The sequence below is a fragment of the Mauremys reevesii genome, linkage group 4 (assembly GCF_016161935.1).
Source record: "Mauremys reevesii isolate NIE-2019 linkage group 4, ASM1616193v1, whole genome shotgun sequence".
NCBI lineage: Eukaryota > Metazoa > Chordata > Testudines > Geoemydidae > Mauremys > Mauremys reevesii.
In genome coordinates, this window is record NC_052626.1 from 67081670 (window position 1) to 67105072 (window position 23403).

At 46.0% G+C, this 23403-nt stretch overlaps 1 protein-coding gene across 3 annotated transcripts in view; it reads right to left on the bottom strand.

Moving 5' to 3' along the window:
* The window catches only part of PLEKHD1 (pleckstrin homology and coiled-coil domain containing D1), a 62227-nt gene that overhangs the window by 15095 nt on the left and 23729 nt on the right, over positions 1-23403 (bottom strand). For 2 of the 3 annotated variants that reach the window (XR_005597312.1, XR_005597313.1), the window contains 9 exons: positions 16832-16923; positions 12762-12814; positions 10008-10102; positions 9202-9295; positions 7650-7828; positions 6670-6802; positions 4982-5126; positions 1788-1937; positions 415-1183 (listed from right to left, as the gene is read on the bottom strand). Coding sequence is in view for 1 of the 3 variants with exons in the window: in XM_039533231.1 (XP_039389165.1) it covers positions 1023-1183; positions 1788-1937; positions 4982-5126; positions 6670-6802; positions 7650-7828; positions 9202-9295; positions 10008-10102; positions 12762-12814; positions 16832-16923 (1102 nt within the window). In the remaining 2 variants the exon portion in view is untranslated. Of the gene's footprint in view, positions 1-375; positions 1184-1787; positions 1938-4981; positions 5127-6669; positions 6803-7649; positions 7829-9201; positions 9296-10007; positions 10103-12761; positions 12815-16831; positions 16924-23403 lie in introns of those variants that run through there. The other variant, XM_039533231.1, reaches the window with a different exon arrangement.

Here is a 23403-nt window from a genome sequence, read left to right on the forward strand (position 1 = left end):
CGCTGGGGAAAGTTGGCGCCTAAGCAAGTAATCCCCTCACCCCCCAGAATTTAGTAATCTGGTGCCTCTGGATGTCCTCCTCAGCCTTGCATTATTCCAGGGATCGGCAACCTTTCAGAAGTGATGTGCCGAATCTTCATTTAGTCACTCTAATTTAAGGTTTCGTGTGCCAGTCATAAATTAACATTTTTAGAAGGTCTCTTTCTATAAGTCTATAATATATAATTAAACTATTGTTGTATGTAAAGTAAATAAGGCTTTTAAAATGTTTAAGAAGCTTCATTTAAAATTAAATTAAAATGCAGAGCCCCCCGGACTGGTGGCCAGGACCCGGCAGTGTGAGTGCCACTGAAAATCAGCTCGCATGCCGCCTTCGGCACCTGTGCCATAGGTTGCCTACCCCTGCATTATTACCTGCTTAAAGGGTTCTACATCAAGAGGTTGTTCCGGGCTTGACGTCATTGCACGCGCTTAGGAGATTGATATAGCTGCAGTGTCTAGGAAACATGATAAGGAACATCCTCCTTCCCAGCACAGATACCGAGGGATGTATTGGACCAGCTGAGAAAGAAGGCAAGACAGAGCAATTGGGCTGTGGCTTATCTGCTAGTTTCACTAGCTGGACATTAGGCTAAGAAAGGGGTTTATCAGCAGCACCTACATTTGGCTGCGGGACTAGACTGTGAAGAAATGACCCGACACTCCCTAAGCTAAAGTGTGTGATTCATTTGAACACTGATTGTGGGATTTTGGCAGAACACGTCCTAATGGAAACGGCTGAAGTAAAGGGAGGTGATTTGGGGGGAACGTCAGAGCTTCCCTGTAGTCTAGGGAAAGAGAAATTGGCACTGCTCAGGAACGCACACTAAAAGCCACAACCCTGAAGGGTATTGCATGCATCCATCCTGCCCCTTTCCCCACAAAGGAGCAAATCCTCCCCCTGACCCCAGTGGTTTAACTTCTGATGAGGTGAACAATGAGCTGAGATCAGAAGCCCCCTCCTGATGGGAGGAGACAAGGATTCACTTTTCGTCCCCTGAGGCAGAATTTTTTTGTGACATCATGATTTGATAGAGGGTTTCTCGGAAGTGCTGATCCCGGCTCAGCCTCTTGGCTGCCTCCTTCAGCTCCTCAATGTTATCGGCTTCTGTCTGGGAGAAGATGAACGACTGGGACTGTTTCACTGAAACAACAGCAGCAGTAAAACAGGTGAGCACTCCCAGGCCGAAGACCACCCCACAGCTGCCCAAGACCCAGATTCAACAGCGAGCCAATGCAGAGCAGTGACATCTTTACGACCCTGGGCCCTGGCAGGGGAGGAGATAGTAACCTATGATGCCATTTGAGAGCACATGGAATAAGTCCATCTTGCTGTCCTCAGAGAGGGGCAAGAATGAAGGCAAGGCAGTGCCTGTCCCCCTCCCACCCTGCCCCACTCCCCTTTGCTGCTGTCAGGTTGCACAAGGGCCCCAAAAGGGGGCTTCCTATGGATCAACCACTCAAAGCAACTCAGCCGCAGGAGCGTGCTTCCCCAGCATGCACACAGAGAGCTGACAGCACTGAAAGAGTTCACCCATATGTTTCCAGGTATGTGAAAAGCCAGAGAATTCAGGTGGAGAATTGGTGCCTGAAGTTTCTCTGCCTGCAGCCCCGTGAGTGGGTGATGCCACAAGGGGGCAAGAAACACAAAGCACTTGTGGAACAAATTCCTCACCTCCTCCACCAAACTTCCCCCTCCACATCCCCACTCCCCAGAGCATAAGGGGAGAAGAGCCGCCAACACCTACAGTCATTCCATGAAGCGCTGGACCTCCTGCGGTGAAGCCGGCAGCTCTTTATCCGGCGGGTGGCAGCCTTGTGGAGGTACACGGAGTTCTTCATGATCATGGGCATCTTGGCTTCCAGCTCGGCATTCCGGATGCACTCCTCGAAGAACTCTGGGGAGCAGAGATTCCAGGAAGCCATGTGAGGGAGGCACTTCAAACATTAACATTGGCGCCAGAGCGAGCCTGTCCCAATTGGGCATACTAGATACTGGATACACTGTCCTGCTCAGAACAGTCCTGCACTGCCCAAGGAGATGGACCAGGTACTCATACCTTGCATTTCTATAGCGTGATTCAGAGGAGGATCTGATCCTGGAGCACTTTCACAGACACTCATTCACAAAGCCCCACAACATCGCCAGGGGATGGTGCTTCAAGTGGTTTGAAAGTAAGCAGGGCATCGATCATAACCTAGGAGCAGCAGCTTTGGTAAGACACTGCTTAGAGTGTGTTCGGCAGTGACCTCGTGCAATTAAAGCAAACTTTTTCCAGGTCTGCACCCACTGGCAATCCCCCCTCCTTTCACTCTAAGTACTGCCAGAGGGTAGCAACTTCAAGACACTATTGATCTGGGCTGGATTCAGACTGGCAAAATGAAGGCATAAGAGCCCATTATCAGTCCCACAGAAGCCATCCACTCCCACCTCAGTTAGTCCTACAGCTGCAGCAAGAGTATCGCAGCGTCACGGTCACTAGCTAGGAGCCAGCTAGCTCTTTCCTTGGTGTTTAGCAGGAGAAGGTCTCTCTTCATGGGTCTCCAGAAATACAACTCTATGAAGCACTACTGGTTGCGCTTTGGTTCAGAGAGCCTGAAATCAGCAAAGTAATCGAGCCAGCTGTGGAAGCTGTGGCCACTGGTAAGCACAGCCATATTTCACAGCTCAATGGAAGCAGAGAATGGGACTGTGCCCCTGGCCACTGCACTCCTTGTTTCTCAAATGCTTCACCTTCCCCAAGGTGGAAAAGGGGAAGTCCTGCAAATGTTTCCATACATCTCCAAAGAAAGAGAATTTGCCCGTGTTTTATTCTCTCTCCAGGTAAGCTGTAGAAATGGGGGGACTAACAACACGGGCACATGCTGGGCAAACATTGCCGAGCAGCTCTGCTGATGCGTTTCTTTCCTGACCTGCAGCACCTCCTGCTATTCCAGCCTCAGTCCCCCTCCCCCCGACAGCTCTGCCAATGCTCCTGCGTTCTGACCTGCTACATACCCTTCTATTCCAGCCCTAGGCCCAGCTCCCCTCATGATATGCCAGTGCACCTCCTCTGCCCTAGCCAGCTACATCTTGGGCCATTCCAGCCTGGCTCTCCTCCCCCATCCGCACAAACACGCCTTAAGTCTCCTCTGCAACTCCCCTGCTAGTCACAGGCCCCCAGACATCTTTGCTAACACATCTTGATCCTGACCTGAAAGAGCAGGGGTGAGATGGGGTTTGCAGGCCAGCTTGCGGTGTGCGATATTGGCCCCTGACCTTTATAAGCACTTAATTCACCCACACTCTTTTATTCTTTTAAGAGGAGACACAGTAAAACCTAGAGCAGGAAATTAAAGCTGGGAGGGTTCTAGTCCCTGTGCAAAAAGTTACCTGCCTTTTCTGTGCCAGGAGCTAAGGTTTCTGTTCAGATAACTCAACACAAGGTAGAATTCTGTGCCGACAATGTAGATTTTGGACCTGATTTTCCATTCTCTAAGGCCTGGTCTACACTACAAAGTTAGGCTGATGCAAATTGGCCTCCCACCGCTGTAAGCACTGACACGGTAGCACCACCTACTTGAGCTATGTAGAGCCACGGTCAATGTACTTAGGTTGACGCAGAGCAAGTGGAAACACTGTGTTACTTATGTTGACCTTAACTGTCCTCTAGTAGCTGTCCCACAATGCCCCACACTGACCGCTCTGGTCACCTTTGTGAACTCCACTGCCCGGAGTCACGGAAACTAGAAGCCTTCCCCCCCCCCCCCCCCCGCCACACACTTTTAAAGCCCTGTGAATTTTTGAAATTCCTTTTCCAGCTTGGTGAGCACCCCTAGCAGTTCTCCATTGTTGTGTGTGACTGCCCAGCTGACCATGCTGCCTACACACTCCAGACATGCTCCTGCCGGAGTAGACAGGGGATATTGGCTCTCCTGGGCCTGTGGGGAGATGCTATGCGGACACAGCTCCCATCCAGCCACAGAAGCATGGTCATCTATGAGCAGATTGCTCAGGGGATGCAGGAGAACCAGCACTACAGGGATCAGCAGCAGTGCTGTGTGACAGCCAAGGAGCTGCAGCAGGCACGTCGGGAAGCCAACAAAGAAGCGGGTGCCAAGCAACAGACCTGCTGCTTTTACAGAGAACTATATGCCGTCCTCATCAGAGATCCTCCCCTCCAACAGCACCGTGGATATGTCTAAGGAGCCTAAGTCACAGGTTCCTGCCATGAAAAGCGAGGAAGGAGGAGAAGTATGGGGGACAGGTGACAGGGGATCCAGCTGCACAGTGAACCAGGACCTGATTTTGACTCCACCACAGTCTGCTGGAGCAATGTAGTAGAGAACCAGGCCCTTTGCTTTGCCACTACTTTGGAATCTACTGATTCACGTAAAATGGACTGAATGCTAATCACTTGTATTTCTACGGTGCATCTCACCCTCAGGATCCCAAAGGTCTTTACACACACTGTACACAGGCTCGCGTCACCAACCCTGCACTGAAATGAAGCCTGGCCGTTCTTTAACAGCTCCCAGCAACATTATTCAACATTTTATGACAGGCAGTGAAGAATACTGCTAATCTAATTGGAGCTGCAAGGGAATCAGAAGGATCAGAGTAAGGATTATATGGTGGTGGAATCACAGGACTGAGATGCAGAGCTCCATTCAGTTCTGTGTTCCCTGGTCTGCCGCAGCTTTCCTGTCTGACCTAGGACAAGTCACTTAACCTCTCTATGCCTCAGTTTTTTCATCCATAAAACAAGGGAGAATAACACTCACCTTCGCGGGAGTGAGACTTAACTCACTAATGTTTGCAAAGTGCGTTTGGAATCTGCAGAGGGAAGCTGCAAAGTGTTTTGAGAACTCACTAAACACCACTTTGCTTGGCTTGTGGAGATGGACCCTTCTGTGGAGTGTATTCACCAGCAGAGAGGGGGATGGCGGATAGATGACTTACTTTTCAAATTGCTGACATCTGTTTTCATTTTCTCCTCCTTCTCTTTGTTGCGATCCAGAGAATTTAAGCCTTGCTCCAAGCTATGTAGGGCTTCCTCAGCCTCCCTCAGTCTCTTCTCTAGATCCATACGGACTTTCATCTCAGCCTGAGGAGGACGGAAGGAAATCAGTCACTCTGGAAAACCATTCAACACAACAGTGATACTGCTGCTGACTCAGGAGTTGCAAGGAACCCAAAGCTGAGGGTGGCATTGAATATGAAGGGATAAATACAGGGAGAGCCAGTGTAGATAGAAACCATGCAAGCTGTTCATCAGTTCCTCAAACTGAACCCCTCCTTGAGGCTCAGCAGTGTTTGGGTAACTGTCTATTACTCCAGCTTTCTGATTTCACAGCTGCCCCCACCATTCTAGGTTCTGTTTGGAATTAGAGGTGTTGAAACACCATAAGAAAGGCTGTTTGTGCAGGTATTGCTGCTGAAAAAGAACAAGAAATATATGGAATCTTATGGAGGGAAAAAAACTGTCCTTGTGACATTTCTAGCTAAATGTTACTGACTCAAGATGAGGGTAAAAAACACTGAGACTTTTGGGTGTTTATCCAAACTGAACCACCAGCCCTTCTGCACTCACCCATCTTGATAAGATAGGTGGAAATCCATTTTCCTTTGCCCTTTGGCTAAAACCAGATACTCTCTCAGGGGACGGTATCCTCCTTTTTCAAGAGAAAGAGTCTGGTGGGCTAATAGACCAGTGATTCCCAAACTGTGATGTTTGGTCCATTAATTGCAATGAGATTGACATGGGACAGCCAAGATTCCCTTGGTGCAGACTGCAGCCCAATCACGTCAGCAGTCGGGAACATATAAGCCCCACTCTCCAGAGACTGTGCTGATCCTGTTCAACTCTGATGTTGATCTATAAATATCTACAAGATTTGGGTTCTGGCTAGTTGAGAGACTGTCTCTCTATGCAGCACTATAACAGCGGAGATCATCAGGAGAGTCCAGGAGTCCCTGGATATGGGCATCTGGTTGCAGAGGCAGGACAGTTTCTCAGAGGATAGCCCTGCTTAGTGGAATTCACCTGTTTGTCCCATCAGAGCGAAACCTGTTGACCTACAGGATATGGTATACGTCTCTACTCTATCCACTCATGCTTTTTGCCTCTGGAGTGGAAGGGCTGATCATGGGGAACCATTCTTCAGAGATTGAGTTCATTTAGGTTGACATTGTCAATAACCATCTCTCTGACCAAGTGCAGGCTCTGAACCTCTCCCCACGCCCATCGTAGGCCTCAAAAGAAAAGCTACAACACCCTGAGGTCCCTGAAGTAGTCTGCAGTGGAGATGGGAGAAGAAGGAGATAATCTGTTGGGCCCAAAGCAGGAGCAGATCCAGTGAGCAATGTACAGGGGCGGCTCTAGATATTCTGCCGCCCCAAGCACGGCAGGCAGGCTGCCTTTGGCGGCTTGCCTGTGGAGGGTCTGCTGGTCCCGCGAACTCCCGCAGGTGTGCCTGCGGGAGGTCCTCCGAAGCTGCGGGACCAGCGGACCCTCCGCAGGCAAGCCGTCGAGGGCAGCCTGCCTGCTGCCCTCGCAGCGCCGGCAGAGTGCCCCCCGGGGTTTGCCACCCCAAGCACACGCTTGGCGTGCTGGGGCCTGGAGCCGCCCCTGGCAATGTATGCAGTACCTTGAGGTCTCTCTCCGTCTGCTGTTTCTCTGCAGTCAGTTCTGAGAGCGAGTTCTGCAGCACCTGTGACTGAGATGAGTAAAACTCCCGCTCCTCCTCCAAGGCTCGGGACCGCTCCTCATTTTCCTTCATCCTGCCACACAGCAGGACAAAGGAGCATTAGAGAAGACCTCTCCCAGGTCATTGCAACTCCCAGAAAGGAAGGGAAAGAAAACCTTGGTTGAAAGCTGCTCTGATGGGTCAGACAGAGCAGGGCTGGGCTTGCAAACCCAGTTGGCCTCAGTTTTAGTGTACATATTCACTGGGGCAATTCTCTTAGCACTTTATCTCCATTTTTGAAACAGGTAAATGTAGTGACCCAGATTGACAGCTCTGGAGGGTTAAGTTCTCTATGAACAGAACAGGTCCACCAGTAGCACATGCTTCTGGCCTATTGTTGGGCTAATGTGCCCCAATCCTGATCTGAAAGGAGCAGCTCTAGAGTCAAAGAGGAGTTCATTCTCCATGGCCCATTCAACCCTTGGCCTCTCTGCTCAGACTGTCAAGTGTCTACAATATGAACACTTGATCACAGGGAATTAGAAATGCCAACCAGCTCATTTCACACTGGCAACCAAGCAGCACAGCCACAGATGGCCACCTACCAGGATGAATTTGAACCGGCCTGGCAATCTGAATTGCCTGACTAGCACCTTCCCCCTCCTCAGCTGGCATCCACGAGGGGAAATGACGAAAGGTCTAAAAACTCTGCAGAAGGCTGTTGGCCACCAGGAAATAGCCAATGTTAATGAAAATAGAGAAAATGCTTTAAAATGATCACAGTTCTAAGTCTGGAATTGTATTCCAGTGTCTCCTATTACCACGACCTTCCCTCTGCAGGAGTAATGGTAGCTACTTTCCCAACACCACATTTGCTCTGCAAGGAGTAACACTACGTCCTTCCTCTTCTGGGACTCTGTAAGCTACTTTCCCAACCTCACCTTCTCTCCGCCAAGACTTTCTCCTCCAGCAGCTGGTGCATCTTCTCCTCAATCTGGCGCAGGTTGCTGTGCAGACCCCCGGTGGGGTTTGGCTGCTTGCTAGCATTGGCCAGGGGCTGAAGTTGGCTCTCATTCTCCTCCAGCATCTCCAGAGTTCTCTGCTTTTCCTGGGAGAGCTCCTTGGGACAGAGAAGGAACAAAGCATGTCATTATTAGCCAGGCCACCAACATTCTGACATTGATGTTTCTGTGGGTAGGCACCTTCACAGATAACTGCTCTCCAATCGCTCCCTATTGCCCCTCCTTCCTTCTGCTGCCCTCCTTTCCCCACCCACTTAAACCTTGGATTCCCCTTCTCCCCTGAAACCCTGGGAGCAATCACCTCCTTAATGGTCTCTCTTTATGCAGGCAGATGGGCCATCACCTGGGGCTTCTCTAAAGGAAGCTGCCAATGCTGGCTCATGATTATTCAGCGAGTGTGCTCCAAGAAAGGGGAACTTTGCTTCCTCCACTCAACACTGATACTGTACAACCTCACTGCCCTTCCTGCTCTTCCCTTCAGGCCTCTCTGCACCCTTGATTCTCAAGTGTGCCAGAGGACTCTCCCCTTGCATGCTGATGAATCCCTGTGGTGCTATCAGCTACAGGAGGAGGGCACATGACACTGTTTACCTCAGTACTGCTCAACCTATTGACTGTAGTCAGGACAGAATCATCCCTTCCTTAATATGGTCATTCTTGACCTTTGTCTTACCAGTACCCGCAACAATAGCAGAGCAGACCAGGTCAGGCAACGTGAGTGACCTGAACCATGAACTCCTGGTTTTTGCCCAGTGCTCAAACTGAAACCCAAACCACTCAGCAAAAAAACTCTGAGGAAGAGCAAATGAGAGAGGATCTGTATTATGGGAAAGTCCTATAGAATCAAAAAGGGATTAAACCAATAGAGTTCCATGGCCATTTCTCTGAGAACTCGCAGAATGTAATACAGAATGAGATCCTTTCCATAGGATTTTTGGACCATCCTGCAGAGTTAAATGGAAAATTATAGGCCATATTCTGGGTGCTACTGCCTAGCTGCGAATTCCCAGTGTGTGGGGAGGGATCTCTCAGGGGGCATAAAGCTAAAGGAGCCACCCTGACACAGGGGTTATAATAGGGGAGGGGAGAGGTGTGATGGAGCTCCACTCTGTGCCACATTCTCAGCTGGTATATGATTCCTCAGGGATCACACACAGCTTTGTAAATTAGAGCTGCCACCTGGTTGCTCTAATTTAGCTGCAGATTGAGAATCAGGGAGCTATAGCTGGGTCCCTGACAGCTCCAGCCCTGTCCTGAAGAGATCTCAACACAGGAGATGATCTTGACCTATGTCCCTGCTAAAGAGTTCTATAGGATGGATCAATCGACCTGTAGAAGGATCTGATTCTCTGTCAAACTCTATAGGCTTTTAGAGTAATTGCTACAGGACACTATTAGTTTAATCCCTGTTTAGTTCCATAGCACTTTCCCCAAAAGGCTGTCACCAGGAGGAGAAAAATCTGACACTGACCTCCAGTGTTTTCTGTAAGGACTCTGTCAGGCTTCGTAGTTCCTTCTTCTCCTCCTCCACTCCTTTGAGGGACTGAGCTGTCAGTTCCAGCTCCCTAAAAGGTACAATGGTTATGCACTTTGTGGGGGAATAATAGTCCCAAACACTGCTCTCACACTACCGTAGGCTGAAGAGTTAGCCATTCCCATAGGATGCTCTAGTACTGATTTGGAAGGGGTGCTGTCAGGAAGCAGAAATGCCAGGCACAAGCTCACTTAAGGTGAAACAGGGAGACTCGACCATAGCTCCCCTCCTTTACTAAAAACAAAGGAAGCATTCCTCCTTATCTCCCTGGCTTGGGTAGGCAATGCTCCCCCAACTCCCATCCCTCCTTGGCTGGCGTGGTGAGAGCCTCTTTCAATCGACTTTAATCACTGCACATGGGCATACATGCATTATAAATTCTAGGCACTTAGGGTCCAAATCCATCCACAGTGTCACTCCACTGACTTCAGTGCAGTTGTGGCATGGTGACTTCCAGAGCCAATAATGTACATATGCTCCCATGTGCCATGACCAGCCATAGGCTCTTATACCTGAGAGGCACAGGAAATGCCCTAGTCTGGAATATGCGCCCATGTGTGCTTTTCACCATAGTACTTAGAATTTATGGGAGTGATCACCCTTCCATCTTATTTACTACACTGCTCTAAAAAGGCAGTTGGAGTCCTGACTGCAAAGTGAAACTGAGATTGCTTCTCTCCATCTGTGGAAGTGCCAACTGTCTTGTCGCTCACCTGGTTTCCTACCTGTCTGGGATTCATTACCGTTTAATCTGCTGTTGCTCCAGCCGCAGCTCCTGTACCACCTCTTCAAACTGCTGCTTCTCTGCCTCTAGTACCTGGTTAAGACGCTCCAGCTCCTGAGAGGTAACATGGGGAGATAAGTGCACTCGGCTGCAGTGCTCAGAGGGTTAAATGGTTACCCCGCAGTAACTCAATTCATTTTATGTTATAGTCACACTACCCTTTTCTAACTGGGCCTTCGCCACCATCCCACATGGGCACTAATGTTGCCTCCGAATCCAAAACAGTAAAGACATGAAATGCATAATTATTAAATCACAGAACCATAGGAATGTATGGCTGGAAGGGACCTCAAGAGGTTTTCTACTCCATCCCACACACTGAGGCTGGACCCTGTAAACCTAGATGATCTCTGATAGGTGTTTGCTAAAAACCTCCAGTGACAGGGATTCCACAACATCCCTTGGTGACCTACTCCAGAGCTTAACTCTCCTTGTAATTAAGTAGCATTCCCTAATATCTAACCTAAATCTCCCTTACTCCACATTAAGCCAATTACTTTTTGTCCTACCTTTAGTGGACATGAAGAACAACTGATCACCATCCTCTCTAAATAACAGCCCTTAATATATTTTAAGATTGTTATCAGGTCCCTTCTCAGTCGTCTCTTCTCAAGACTAAACATGTCCAGTGTTCTTAACTTTTTCTCCTAGGTCAGATTTTCTAAACCTTTTATCATTGTTGTTGCTCTCCTCTGGGCTCTTTCGAATTTGCTCACATCTTTCTTAAAGTGTTGAGCCCCAAATGGTACACAATACACCACCCGAAGCCTCACCAGTGCTGAGTAGATTGGGATGATTACCCCCCGTGTTTTACATATGCCACTCCTGTTACTACACCGCAGAGTGACATTAGCCTTTTTCATAACTGCAACACATTGTTGGCTCATATTCTATTTGTGATCCACTATAACTCCTAGATCCTTTTCAGCAGTTCTACCACCTAGCCAGATATTCCCTATTTTGTAGTTGTGCATTTGATTTTTTCCCCTAAGTGTAGTACTTTGCATTTATTTTTATTGAATTTCATCTTGTTGAACCCAGACCAATTCTCCGATTTGTCAAGGTCGTTTTGAATTCTAATTCTGTCCTCTAAAGTTCTTGCAACTCCTCCTGGCCTGGTGGTATCTGCAAATTTTACAAGAATACTCTCCACTCCATTATCCAAGTCATTAATGAAAATATTGACTAGTACGGTACTTAGGACTGACTCCTGCAGAACCTCACTTGCCATATCCTCCCAGTTTGACAGCAAATCATTGATAACTACTTTCTGAATACAGTTTTTCAACCAGTTGTGCACCCTCTTTATAGTAATTTTATCTAAACCACATTTCCCTGGTTTGCTTCTGAGTATTGGCACTGAGTAGTGTTTGAAATGTGTGCTAGCTGCTATGCATAACCAACTAACGTTTTTAATCATCACCGCCTTTGTCTACACTTGGTGCTAAGTGTTTAAAAAGGCTGATAAGTAACACCACCCATCTTCCCAGTCTCAACAAGCTTATGCTCCCCAGTCAGAATGGCTATTTTTTCACACCAGTGTTGTGGACACTGCACAGGAGAAGGATCTGGTTCACACAGAATAGCAAAGAACTTTTGTCTCAGGAGTCTTGGTTTAAAACGTACTAGAGTTAGCCACTAGGTGAAGCTCTTACAGTGGCTCCGTTAGTGTCAGAACCATTGATTGAAAATGACAGGATAAATTAATAATAAAGTCTGTACATCCATATGGCAGATCCAACAGTTCAAACAAAGTGCACTCCCAAACCTTTCCCGTGAAGCCCTGCAGGCCTGGAAAATGTCAGACCAATTACACTCCCTGTAGATTGTGTTTTCCTTCCTCCTTTAGGAATAAAGGACCTCAAAACTGCCCTTGCTCTGTCTGCTATCCGTGAACGTCAAAGCCCCCATGGCAGGCTTTGTAAGAGCAGGGATCCAGCCCAGTGCTCTCTTACCAAAATTACTCCCTTTCCACTGCCATACAGCAGGTCTACTAGCCAGCTGCTCCAAAGGAGCTAGAGGGGACAGTAGATTAGCCCTAAAAGAGGGAGAAGTGGACCAGCCACTTCTGTAGACCCAGAAGGGAGTAGAAACTTTCTGAACCCCCCACCCCTCAGGAAAACATCATAAAGTAGGAGGGATCTTTGTGGTGAAGCCATGGGAGAGAGCAGGTGCGGAATCGGTTCTAATCATTTGGGTACGTTTCATATTAACATTTGAATTATTGGGTATTTATTTGAACTGAACCCAAAGCCCCAAACCTCTTGAATTTCACCCATAACTAACTTGCTGTCTCTTCTCAAGACTAGAATGAGCCAGGGTACTACTGCAGGTCAATACGTAAGTACACCAGCAGTGTTAATGAGGGGCAAGGACTTGAAAGTGTCGTGACCCGCAGAAACCTCCTGTTCCAGGTTGTAATTCAAATAGCGTCCTTATTCCCTGTCACAACAACTTTCAACCTTTCCTACATGTGACTAGAAGCTAACATCAAGGAAGGCAAGAGGGTGCAGTGAGAAGACATGAAACCGAAAGGTGTGCAGGATCCATCTACAGGGCATGGCTGTCACCCCTTTACTCATTCGAGGGACACCCAGAAGCGTGGCTGCCTTTGGGCTTTGCATGACGCTAACCCCTCCAATCAACCGATTGCCCTACACTCTGCCGGGAATAGGAAGGGGTATGATTTGATTGGTTTTGAATGCGCACCCACCTCTTTTTGCTCCCTCTGCAGACACAGCTCCTCTGTCTCTTCCATCAGCTTATCTGCAAACACACACAAACACAGGCCAAATGCAGGAAGAAGCAATTGATAATGCAATGGGATGTTTATGATCCTGGGGCACTGATCACACAGAGCTAGAAAATGCAGACTTCCCTCTTGTATTGCATACATCGGTCTGGGAATTTCCTAAGGCCAAGATGACTTTAATGGGATTTTCTGTTCTCCTCCTCCTGCCAAATTTTTAATAAACAAACAACACTAATACTTTGCATTCCCTCTGATGTCTTCCTTCTAAGACTCTTAAAGCATCTCAGTGAGGGAACCCTCACAACCCTCATGTGAGGTAGGAAAACATCATTCTCTCCATAACACAGTTGGGGATACTGAAGCACAGATGGGGAGTTCAGTGACTTGCCCAAAGTTTTACAAAGCGGCAGAGCCAAGAACAAAATCAAGGTGTCCTGACTCCCTGTCCCTTACCTGAACTAGCAGGCCACATTCTGTCCTTAAGCTAGAACTACACTCTGGGTCATGATCTCAGCCATCTGCTACTAGCCACCCTTGTCTAGTCCTCATTTCCTTTCACGCTCGCTATTGTGCTCACTCATTCCACCTGTTTATTCAACAAAACTTGCTCTTTCCAAGGTTGCCATTGTCTCTGTCATGCTTATCATCAGCTGCTCACTACTACCAGGGATGCTACCAGCCATCCAGTGAGATGACAATAGCATCTATGTCCCATTTCCATTTCTATGGCATGACATTGTGAAGAAATGGTCGCACTGTTATGATGCCCCAGCTAAAATTGGGTTCCTTCAGGTGTCTTGAAAAGCTCGAAGCCGCAGAGGGATTCCTGTGAGTAACGAAGTATCTCAGCCCTGCCCCTTGCTAAGTCTCCAGCTGGACATTGGCCATGCTGAAAAGAGCTCCTATTGGTTTATTAACAAGGTCAGTACCCAGAGCTCCTGTGCACTCTGAGATTAACTCTTAGAGAGCATTAGTGGGACTCAACAGAATGGGGTCAATTCCTAGTTCTGCTACTGGCCTAATGGGTGACCTTGGGCAAGTCACTTCATTGCTCTGTGCCTCAGTTTCCCCATCTGTCACATAGGGATGGTGGTACTGACCTCCTGTGGAAAGCACTAGCTAAGAGCTAGGTGTTAGTATTGGGCACAATGGGGTCCAGGCCTACAACTAGAGCTCCTAGATGCTACGATAATACAAATGAATAATAATATTACTCTCTTCTTTCTGAGAACCTCTACTCCTCTCCTTCCTCCCTCCTGTTCCCTTTCTCCCGTCCAAACACCCAGACCCTTCCACTATCTCCCTGTGAGCACTGGAAGATGCTGACAAAACCACGGCTCCCCACCCAGGCTGTAGGCTGGAGAACCTAGGCTGCCTGCCCCATGTGCCACACTGCTGGCAATGTGCCAGTTCTTCCAACTCCTGCCCCTGTCTTGGGAGGACCAGGTCCTGCAGGGACTGACCTTCTGATGCAATCCACCAATCCCTGTGGTTCCCAGCCTGAGGGCAGGACGGGGCACCAGTGGGGAGGGTTGGAGATGGATGGTCACTCCGGAAGGGGGGCGGGGGGAGTATGGACGCTCCCAATAGAAGGGAGGTAGAGCAGTATGTGTGCCTCCCAGAGTCTTGACCTGATTGCCCAGTGGCCAGAAACTCTCCTGTCCTCAAAGCCCTAACCATTGGAGAGACACTGAGCGCTGACCAGGATGCTAATAAAAAGACAGAAACCTCAGCAGTTATATTGGAACAAAGCGAACCAAAGAAAAGCTGTCAAATAAAAGTGGCCAGGCATGACAGTACTGAATAGTCACCCTGAACAGCCTGCTATGGGTCAAAGATCCCTGTATATATATAGCTGCTAATTAGCAGGGAAGATGTCCTCCCCCCAGCCCCCATACGACTGCAACCTGGGAAAGGACTAACCGTTCTTATGCTGTCCTGGGGGTTATTGTTTGGCCACTAATAGTGAAAACCCGCTAACCTATGACATTCAGGGGCGAGGGACAGGTCTTCCCACTAAGATCCTGTTACGTTCTTAGAGGGAGAATCTCTCTCATATCTACCACATTCTGCTAGGGTTGCATCGCGTTCTGCAGCCTCCCTGTGGAAATTGGCAATGGTATTATACCACCTAAAGTGGGGTGGGGAGGGAATTGCGAGACCATGATGCAGGTGTCTGGAAACATCCTGGAGAAAATGGGTTTGGTTGAGAGAAGCCTCCCATAGATCAGTCCCGGATCAGTCCATGGAGGGTTGGAGGCAAGGCCAGGGATTACAGCAGGGGAACGGGAAACCGGTGCTCTGGGATCTAGTCCCAGCTCTAACAGACTCACTGTGTGTCTATGGGTAAAGTCATCAGAGTTGTTTGAAAAATGGGGGAAAAAAATTGTTAACTAAAAGTAGTTAATAACTCCCTGTCAACACTGCTTCTGGTGCACAGGGGACAAAGAGAATTTTTTGCACCAATTTGTTTAATCAACATTTTAACTGAAAATATGTTATCGAACTGTGATGTAAATGAAAATGGTAACAATTTCCATAACTGTTTAAAATAAAAATGACAATAAAGGTGTCGATAAAAATATCACCCCAAAATTTATGAACAAGATTTGAAATACACACCAGCTTTTCATGGAAAAAATCTTAAAGACCACAAGCCAATTTTAGACAAAGTTTTCTTCTAAAACATTTTGACCAGCTCTACAAGTTATCCTCTCTGGGTCTCTGTTTATCCCTTTGGAAAATGGGGATAGTATTACTCACTTGTGGGTTGTGAGGCTTAATTCATTCGTTATAAATAAATAAAATGTTTATAAATGGCTTTGAGATCTTCAGATTGAAAGTGCTTGAGAGCTCTAATTATTGTAACTACTATTAAATCCCAGGCAATGTACCGAGATCATCCTTGAGCACAGTGAATGCAATAATGTAAAACAGAAATATTTCTTCATCTTCAGATTTCCATAGAAAAATCGGAAAAATGTAGGGCTGAAAGGGATCTTGAGAGGTCATCAGGTCCAGTCCCCAGTACCAAGGCAGGACCAAGTAAACCTAGACCATCCCTGACAGGTGTTTGTCCAACCTGTTCTTAGAAACCGCCAGTGATGGGGATTCCACAGCCTCCCTTGGAAGCCTATTCCAGAGCTTAACAACCCGTATAGTTAACAAGTTGTTCTTAATATGTAAATATATTAACGGGTTATTAGCAGGAGTTGGATGACAGAGTGTAGCTCACAGCATTCATATTAATTATTATTTTATCAGGTGCCTTAGCTAAGGTGTAAGTAGTCTGAATTACCCAGAGAAGCCACTAATTATCTGAAATGTACACATGCACAAGCTGAGCCATCTGCCTGCCCACAAACCCATAATCTACCAGGCTAGAATTGCCATCATACACATTGTCACCACTAACACAGGGGTGAATTTAGATGGAGATTCAGCAATGTGAGAATAAAACCTCTGATGGAAAAAAACAACCACCCCAAAACTGTAGTCACCATAAGAAATGCCACCCCCGAGAAATTAAAACCGGCACACGAGTATCTGTGTGTGCCTGACATGCAGCTGCCTGGTGCTAACTCCCAGAGTCAGGATGCTCAAACTTTTCAGGAACAAGGGTCACATTGTCCATTTATCAGGAGCCAAAGGATCACAACTGACTGGAAACATGCTTTACATTTTTTATGACTGATTAATTTAAAAAATCAGCCATTTCTGTTCAGCTATCAAGGGAAAAATAAAAAAAAAAATACTGGGTTGTTGAGTTACATGTATGTTTTTTTGTAAAGCACCTAAAATACATGTCCTGAACTCAACCCTAGTATTTGCTTTTATTTTCATCTCCCTTGATAGCTGAACAGAAATGGCTGATTTTTTAAATTAATCAGTCATAAAAACCTGCAGCTGATCAGACTGGACCTCACTAGCAGTTACAGGAAGTGGAGACTGGGTTGCTATTTAGGATTCTGCGGCCCTTGGGCACTCCTGAATCTAAAGAGTCCCCAGTACAAAAAGCTGCTCAAGCCAACCTAAATACTCCTGCTTCTCCTTGGCCAGCTGGAGCCCCTGAGCTTCCAGGCTCTCAATCATGGCTTCTCCCAGTTGAGCATTCTTCCAGGTCCTAAAGAGAGAATGAACAGAAATAAAGAGAATTGGGAAGGAGCAGGATTGGGAGTTATTGAGTGAGGAGGGAAACTTAGGCTTAAATTGTACCTACAACTTCAAACAGAGTCCCATGCATTTGATGAATTATCTTTTTTTAAAATAAAATATTATTTCTGCTAAAATGAGTTGTAAAATTTCCTGGTATACAATGAATAGAGAGAGATTTTCCCAGGTACCTGGTAGTAGGATGTGCACTGGGCCTGTCAAATTGATCCTGATGGATTGGTAAAACACTGATTAATAGATGAGGATGATGACCAATGACATTGTACTTCCTGTCTAAGACCCATCCCTTCTAGCCACTTGTACCTCCCCTGGCTCCACCCCTTTCCAACACTTTGCCTCACCACTGCCAATTTCCATTTGGCAGTAACCTGTCCCCAGCTCCTCCCCTTCTGATTTTTGTCCTCATCCCTTCTGGTATCCCATGACCAACTGGAAATCCCTTCCTGCTGGGCAATTAGCCAGTAGGATTTGATGTATGTCCTGGAGCCCCTAGCCCATGGTTGTTATTAGCACTACCTCTAGAAACAACGAAGAGCCATAACTAAACATCAGAAGAAAAGCAAAAATGTAAAGAGAGAAGGGGATGCGTTATAACAATACTTTGCATGCAGTATCTGCCAGAGGATCTCAAAGTGCTTTGCAAACATTATTAAATAAAGCCACACTATCCTCCTGGTATGCATCACTGGCCACACTTTAAAGACACAGTAGGCTGTGGTACAGAGGTTAAATGACAATCCCAAGGACTCATAATAAATCAAAGGCAGAGCTCCAGCTTCTCAGTCCTCTGCTTCAACCACTAGAAAACACAGCCTTTTTTATACTTAAAATGCAGACCAGTTAATTATATGCACATATGAATAGCATGCCACATTTAGGAATGTCTCAGTTCTTTACCATCCCTACAAACCCATTGTGAAAATCAGGATCCAGACACACCAGTGGGAGAACAGGGGATCTGAACTCCAAAAATAATCAATTAAATCAACTGCTCGTATACAATATTATTGTACTATAGAAGTGTATTGAGTAAAGTATCATAAAAACTGGTGACATGTTAGTCATGAATATCATTGTGTGATGAGTGTACAGATGGTGTGCAAAGAGTTACGTAAAGTGTTCTAGAAATATATTCCTACAATGTGTTCTGGGGGCAGATGTGATAAACAAGTTTGCCCCAGGCAAAGTAATGTTGTTTTACCTCTTGGCCTGTGTCTCCAGTGTAAACTGAGCAAGGTGATGCCAGAGACAATGGAAATTCATTTGCATCCGAGTCCACAGGAAAAGCAAATTGAGAGAAGAGTGAGGAAGGCAGGATGGCATCAGCTTCCTTGTGCACAAGCAGCAGGAGAGAAAAAACTTTACCTGGGGATACACTTCAGAAGAATACATTTAAAAGGTTCACTGGACTATGAAAAGAGGAGAGGGAACCTCTTAGTGATCCCTCCCTTAAGGAGCAAAGGGGACATCACCCTCTGATTCTGTGCATTGGAGCCTCCTACTGGAAGTGCTGGAGATGCTGTTAGTTTGATGTGAGAAAGCTGTTTAGGCAAAGATTGTAGCTTGTTAAAGTTAAGTCTTGGAAATGAAAAATGTGCTTTGTTTTGCTCATAACCAGACCTGTCTCTTGTTCTCTTGCTTAGTATGACTGAAATCTCTGTTCTTGATTAATGAACTTATTCTGAGTTTTACTGAAATCCATCTCAGTGCTGTTGTATTGAAATGAAGAGTGAGTCCTCAGCTAACCTAACTGTACTGTCACTTCGGGGGCAGAGAAGTTATTTTCTGTGAGTGTCCAGTGAGAGGGACTGGATGCTTCAGAGAGATATCTCTGGGGAACTCGAATTCACTGATTGGTACCTGCAAAGCAAGGTTACACTGGCAGAGTCTTGAGGAGTTTGCTGGTGGGGCAGGTGGACCAGTGTGGCAGGGAACCGACATACAGCTTAAGATCCAGCAGAGCTCTCCCTTGCTGGGGCAGAGCAGTAACACAGTGGCTATGATGCTGGGCTCCCTGAAGAGAGTGTCAAACCCATATAAAAGATTGATAAATTTTGTTTTCTTGGGGAAAGATTAAGATTTATAAATATTGGATGCAAACAGGACTTTCTAGATTGGGGCAGTTTCCCCCCCGCCTCCCAACTATGACTAGCTGTTTGGGCACATAGTTTGTGGAAAGAATTGTTAAAAATGTAACCAAACAGCTTTCTATAGAACAACTTCAATGAAGCCTATATTTTGTCTCTTACAAAGTTCAATTGATGTATTAATCCACTTTTCCCAGAGGTCGGACAGCTCATTGTTCTAACAGCAAATTAGAAGAGAATTAGTAAAAATGTATGGCTTTGTCTATTATTTGCATACAATTGGATTTCTTTTAAGCTAATGTGTGTCCATGATATTTTCTAAAATGCTGAGAACTTAGAAGAAAATGAATAAAAATGTACAGTTTCAGCATCCATTTATGTGCAAAATATGTCAATGTGTGCACATGTGACCCAAGAACATTTTAATGCCAGCTAGGGTTACGGAATGTCTGTACATTCTGGTTCACCAAAGAATATCATGTGAGGTCTTAAATGAAAGCTGGGGTCACACTAGTCATTAATGTCATTGTGAAATGCATGTGCTGATACTACATAAGGAGTAATGTATGTATACTGAAAATATGTTCTTAGATACTATATCAAGGGGAGTCACCAGCAGAAACAACGTTTCTTCAGACAAGAGATGTTTATTCACTGCTCTTTCTGTCAGATGTAAATTAAGCATTGCAAGCAAACACAATAGATGTCCATTTACATACAAAGTCAACAAAGGCATGGGAAGTCAACAGGGAAGGAGCATGCAGAAAAAACAAGCCACAGGTGGCTATACTGTCTCTGAGTACAGACAATGAACTTTGGGGAGTATAAATAGAAGTCAAAGACGACATCTCCTTATCCTGCACCTAGAAGTAAACAGACAACTTGTCTACAGTCATGAAAACAGGATCTCAGCCAACCTTGGTGGAAACACTGCAGAGAACCATGGGGATGAGATAAACTTCTTTAGACAGGAGGTTAATCTGTTAGTTAAGTTTAGTCTCTAGAAAGCATGTTATGATTTTGTTTTGTATCTAACCATTTGTTTCCAATATTCTTACTCACTATCATTTGAATCTTGAATATTTGATAATAAACTTATTCTTGTTTTCACTATAGAGATATCTCAGTGCTGTGGTATTGTACAAGTTGCTGATTCTGAGTTGAATCATTCAAGCTGGTGTGTACTGTTCCCTTGGGGACAGCAGACCGGGTATTACTAGGATGGTCGGGTGGATAAGGGGCTGAACACTACAGGGGAATGCTTCAAAAGGGTTTGGGGACTGGGATGTACCAGTTGTTAACCTACAAGGCAAAGCCCAGAGGAGATTATTTGGGTGGCTAACAGGCTGGAGAAGTCAGGGAGCTGACAGCAGTTAAACACAAGCAGGTCTCCCTCAGGCTGAAAGCTGGGGTGGGGGGAGGGTAACAAGAAAACTCACAGTCTTGGGTGCCCAGAGAACCGTGTGTGTGTGTGTGTGTCTGTCTCTGTGTATTTGAGTGAGAGAGAGAGCGCATGTGAGAGAGATGTGCACATGGGGTGTGGGTATTTTCTAAAATGCTGAGACACTGGATGACCTCATTGAAGTCACTGGCAAAACTCCCATTTTCTTCAATGGGGCCAGGATTTCATACATTGTTATACTAATGGCTTGAAAATGATTAAAGCATTTAGGATGTCTGTTTATTTTGGTTAACTTTCCACAAATACTGCCCTGAAATTGTCATCCCCTGTGATACAATCTTAAACCCACTGAAGCTGAACTTAAAAGCAGACGGGTCTCCCATGTCTGTGTAGTCTGGCTCATATTTCAGAAGTAATCAACATGTTTCTTTTATGTGCATTATAAATAAAAGCTTATGACTAGTGGCCCAGTTGCCTTGAAAGTTCAACCAGAAACCAATTATGTATTTCTCAAAGAACTTTCCTTAGGACTTTGGGACACTAAATAATTGATATCTAAAGTTCAACTGTAGCTAGCAGTAGGGTGACCAGACAGCAAATGTGAAAGATCGGGATGGGGGTGGGGAGTAATAGGAGCCTATATAAGAAAGAGACCCAAAAATTGGGACTGTCCCTATAAAATCGGGACATCTGGTCACCCTAGCTGGCAGACACCTGAGAACCTCTGTTGGTATTTTCAATCTGTGCTTGTGTAGGTGAGTTGTTTTCCATCAAATATTATGTCAACTAGTATGAATGCATGTTTAGCTGGTTTAGGGGTTGTTTGCTTATGGATTTAGAAATGAGTTACATTAAACTATTTTCATAAGGGGAAAGAACTCCTGTGCACTTTGTGGTATCACCGTCAGTTAGACAAATCTTGGCTTTTATAGAATTTTGGCCCTGCTCCAACAAAGAACTTAACGACATGCTGAACATTAAGCACACACTTAAGTCCATCCCTATTTAAACACATATGCAAAGCTTTGTTGAAGTTATAAACATGCTTAAGTGCTCTGCTAAATTGGGGTTTTAACCCTGTTTTTGTAAACCTATCTAAAGATACACTTTTCTTTTTTAAACAGTTTATTCTTTCCTGCTTTTCATTCTTTCTATTTATGGTGGCTATTCCTTTTCAAGAAGGATGTGTGATAATTTGTGGCTGTGAACTTTGATTTTAAATTCTGCCACAGCACAGAGGCCCCAGATCAGGAAAGCATCCCTTTGGAGGACAACATATAAAGATGGACTTAACTTTAAGGACTTACTTAAGTGCTTTCCTGAAGCAGGGCCAAACCATGTGCCTCCTTCACTTACACTGTTTAGCCCAGCAAGTCTTAGCAAGGTAAGAGCTAGGCATTATTAGTACATTTCTTCTTGGGATAGGTAGGAGACACTGTGTCATGATTACAAATTGCATTTGTTTTCTAATGAAATATTACCTTGCACATCATCTCCGTTCATTATCCTAACAGGGTATATAATAAACAATCTGCAAAAAACACTCATATGTTTGTGACATTACATGTGTTTCCTTCCCCCAACACTCACTGTTTACTTTAAAACCCGTTCTAGCACAGACAGCGTACCTGCATACTTTCCCTAACGATGGGTGGCACTGTTAGCATTAGCCTATTTCTGGAGGAGGAAATCAAATGTATACTATAGAGTATAAATTTGCTCTTGAGCAATAATTACAATTATTATTACTGCAATAGCACCTAGGGGCCCTATGTGAAATCATGGCCCCATTGTGCTAGGCTCTGCACATACCTATCACACATCATACTTATTTATAACAATCCCTTCTTTTAAAAACCATTTTACTCTCAAATCACCTATGTGAGGTATTTTAACTACTCATCAGCCAATCATTCCAGGGTTCCATACACTAGTTCCTATTGGCTAACAGCCTAGGCAGGAAGCAACTTCTGGATGTGCACGGGGGGAAAAAAAGAGGTGCCTGAAGGGATAGGGAAAACTACCGGAAGGGGAAAGAGACAGAGGAGATGGCAATGGTCAGAAAAGGACATTGCAGTGGTAGGGTCAAAAGTTGAAAGGAGTAGGCTTAGGAAAATGCCAGTGGTCAGAAGGGACAGTAGGACCCAGCTACGAAGGGGAATCATTTGAATTGGAATCACGTGCGATGTTATGACCCTCACTTATTGATTAATCTCTTATTTATTCATGCAAATTGATTTGATAGGTACATACATTCCCGACTACTGTAATAGACTAGCCCAGGGGTCGGTAACCTTTCAGAAGTGGTGTGCCGAGTCTTCATTTATTCACTCTAATTTAAGGTTTCATGTGCCAGTAAAATATTTTAATGTTTTTAGAAGGTCTCTCTCTATAAGTCTATAAACTATTGTTGTATGTAAATTAAACAAGTTTTTAAAAATGTTTAAGAAGCTTCATTTAAAATTAAATTAAAATGCAGATCTTATCAGTTTAGTGCAGTGGTTCTTAACCTGGGGTGCAGGCACCCCTGGGCCAGGGCCGGTGCAAGGATATTTTGCGCCCTAGGCGAAACTTCCACCTTGCACCCGCCCCCACCTTGCACATCGGTTCATTGAGGGGCAAATCCCAACGAGCCTTTATAGACCCCAGGGGCCAGCCTGCCCAGGGGCTGCTCCCCAGACCAGGTTCCCCCCTCCCCACCCGCTTAACTCCCCTGGAGAGTGCACAGCCCCCCCACGAGCCCTCCGCTCCCCACCCCACCCCGGTGGCCCCCGCCCCGAGTCCACTCACTGGCTTTGCTGGGCTTGGGCCACTGCAGCAGCTCGGCAGGGAGGAGCCGCCTTCCGGAGGCACCGGAGAGCCAGAGCGTCTCACTTGCGGCAGCAGCGAGCCCCAGCCATGGAGGAGCCGGCACTGTGCAGGGGGGCAGCAGCCCTGCAAA